Source organism: Mustela nigripes, unplaced genomic scaffold (genome assembly GCF_022355385.1).
Source record: "Mustela nigripes isolate SB6536 unplaced genomic scaffold, MUSNIG.SB6536 HiC_scaffold_461, whole genome shotgun sequence".
Taxonomy (NCBI): Eukaryota; Metazoa; Chordata; class Mammalia; order Carnivora; family Mustelidae; genus Mustela; species Mustela nigripes.
The window spans coordinates 4,020-6,254 of NW_026739868.1; the positions used below are offsets into that span (position 1 = coordinate 4,020).

The 2,235-nt window shown below is 36.8% G+C and overlaps 1 protein-coding gene across 1 annotated transcript; it reads left to right on the top strand.

Annotated features, from left to right (window-relative positions):
- Positions 1 to 552: 552 nt before the first annotated feature.
- On the top strand, positions 553 to 1,482 carry LOC132008598 (olfactory receptor 4P4-like). Its single transcript, XM_059387221.1, has one exon. It carries the CDS (start codon positions 553 to 555, stop codon positions 1,480 to 1,482), a length of 930 nt encoding a protein of 309 aa, XP_059243204.1.
- The last annotated feature ends 753 nt before the right edge of the window (positions 1,483 to 2,235 follow it).

The window sequence follows — 2,235 nt, forward strand, 5'->3', positions numbered from 1 at the left end:
TACAGAGGCTTTTTATCTTCCACTTTGTAAATATGTTTGTATTGTATAAATGTTTAGTTTCATTTTCTACCTCCTCCTGAAACTATTTTGTTTGTACATAGTCTGCTAGTGACCACAGTCAAGCTTAACATTTGCTTCTATATCATTTAACAGCAACTTTAATGACTTATACTTGCCTCTTTAACAAATGTGTGTTTGGAAGGACCCAGAAAAATATCCTTTATGAGAACTTTGTTGTATATTCCTTTATAATTGAAAAACATTTGGCAACTAATAATAATTTTTAAACATTTTTTTTAAAATTTACTGATTGAATTGATTTATAAAACATAATGTCAGGATTGAACATAATGTCCTGAAAAATTGACTTATGGAAATCTTCATGAGACTAACCAGAAAAGAAAAATATATCATATCATATCATATCATATCCATTAAATAGAATTTCATGATGTCAGTGTCATCATCTATATTCTTCATGCACATGTCTGACACTGACTTGTGCAATATGTCTTTTCAGGAGACCGTTAAGAATTTTTAGAGCACTGGATCATGGAAACTAAGAATAACGTCACTGTGTTTATTCTCTTGGGACTCTCTCAAAACAAGAACATTGAAATCCTCTGCTTTGTATTATTTTTATTTTGCTACATTGCCATTTGGGTGGGAAACTTGCTCATAATAATTTCTATCACGTGCAGTCCACTAATGAACCAACCCATGTATTTCTTCCTTAATTGCCTCTCACTCTCTGACCTTTGCTACACCACAACAGTGACACCTAAACTAATGGCTGATTTACTGGCAGAAAGGAAGACCATTTCCTACAGTAACTGCATGACACAGCTTTTTACCACACATTTATTTGGAGGCGTGGAGGTCTTCATCCTCACAGGGATGGCCTATGACCGCTACGTGGCCATCTGTAAACCCCTGCACTACACTGTCATCATGAGCAGAGAGAGGTGTCACGCAATCATCACAGCCTGCTGTACTGGGGCCTTAATCCACTCTGCCAGTCAGTTCCTCCTCACCATCTTCCTACCCTTCTGTGGCCCCAATGAGATAGATCACTACTTCTGCGACGTGTATCCTTTACTAAAGCTGGCCTGCACAGACACATACAGAATTGGTCTCTTGGTCGTTGTTAATTCAGGACTGATTGCTCTGGTGACTTTTGTGATTTTGATGGTGTCCTATTTTCTGATATTATACACCCTTAGGGCTTACCCTGCAGAGAGCCGCTCCAAAGCTCTTTCCACTTGCAGTTCCCATGTCACAGTCGTCGTTCTGTTCTTTGTGCCTGTTCTCTTCGTTTACATTCGGCCCGCCACAACTTTCCCAGAAGACAAAGCGTTTGCTCTTTTCTACACCATCATTGCCCCCATGTTTAACCCTCTGATCTACACACTGAGAAACATGGAAATGAAGAATGTTGTGAAGAAAATGTGGTATCATCATTTGTTTGGGGAAGGGAAGTAACTTATATTAAGAACATTCTAGAATTTCATTTTAGGATACTATCTTGAGCCTTAGAAGTAAGAAGAAATGATATACACAGAGTATATCATGATTGCAAAAGCCAACCACAGGTTGGAGCTCAGAATCTTTAGCATTTCCTCAGACCTCTACTGACTGTATAAATTTATTATTTTTAAGGATTTTTTTGTATTTTTTATTGAAGTATTATTGACATATGACATCCTGTCAACTTCAGGTATACATCACAGTGATTCAATATTTTGTACACTTTGAAATTATCCTCACAATGAGTCTAATTATCATCTGTCACCACACAAAGTTATTATATTATTATTGATGATTGGACAATTTTCAGTTATTTTTTCATTTCATTCTGGTTAGAACCAGATCTAATCTCCTCACACGCCAGTCCCAAGTACTCCTTAATTTGATACTTTTATCTTGAACATGTATGACGTCTTTTTTCCCCTTCTCTTGACTCCATTATCACTACAGTGTGAATCCTGTTGGTAGAAACAATAGGAAACTATCTGGTAGATTAGAAATACAGGTAGATTTTACTTCCATGATCTCAGAGGAGAGCATATATAGTAGGTTTTTGAGCTGAGGGCAATAGGTACATGAGCTATTCAGCATTCATAAACACTCTTCTATATGATATTTGAGCCTAGTCTCCCTCTCTCCCTTCCAGAAATGAAACATAATATTCTCAACATTTGGACAAAGTTAAGTTTGTGTAAGTTTCTCTTCTAG

What these genes read in the sequence shown, in the direction of transcription:
- LOC132008598 (XM_059387221.1), top strand. Translation starts at nt 553, where the DNA reads ATGGAAACTAAGAATAACGTCACTGTGTTTATTCTCTTGGGACTCTCT.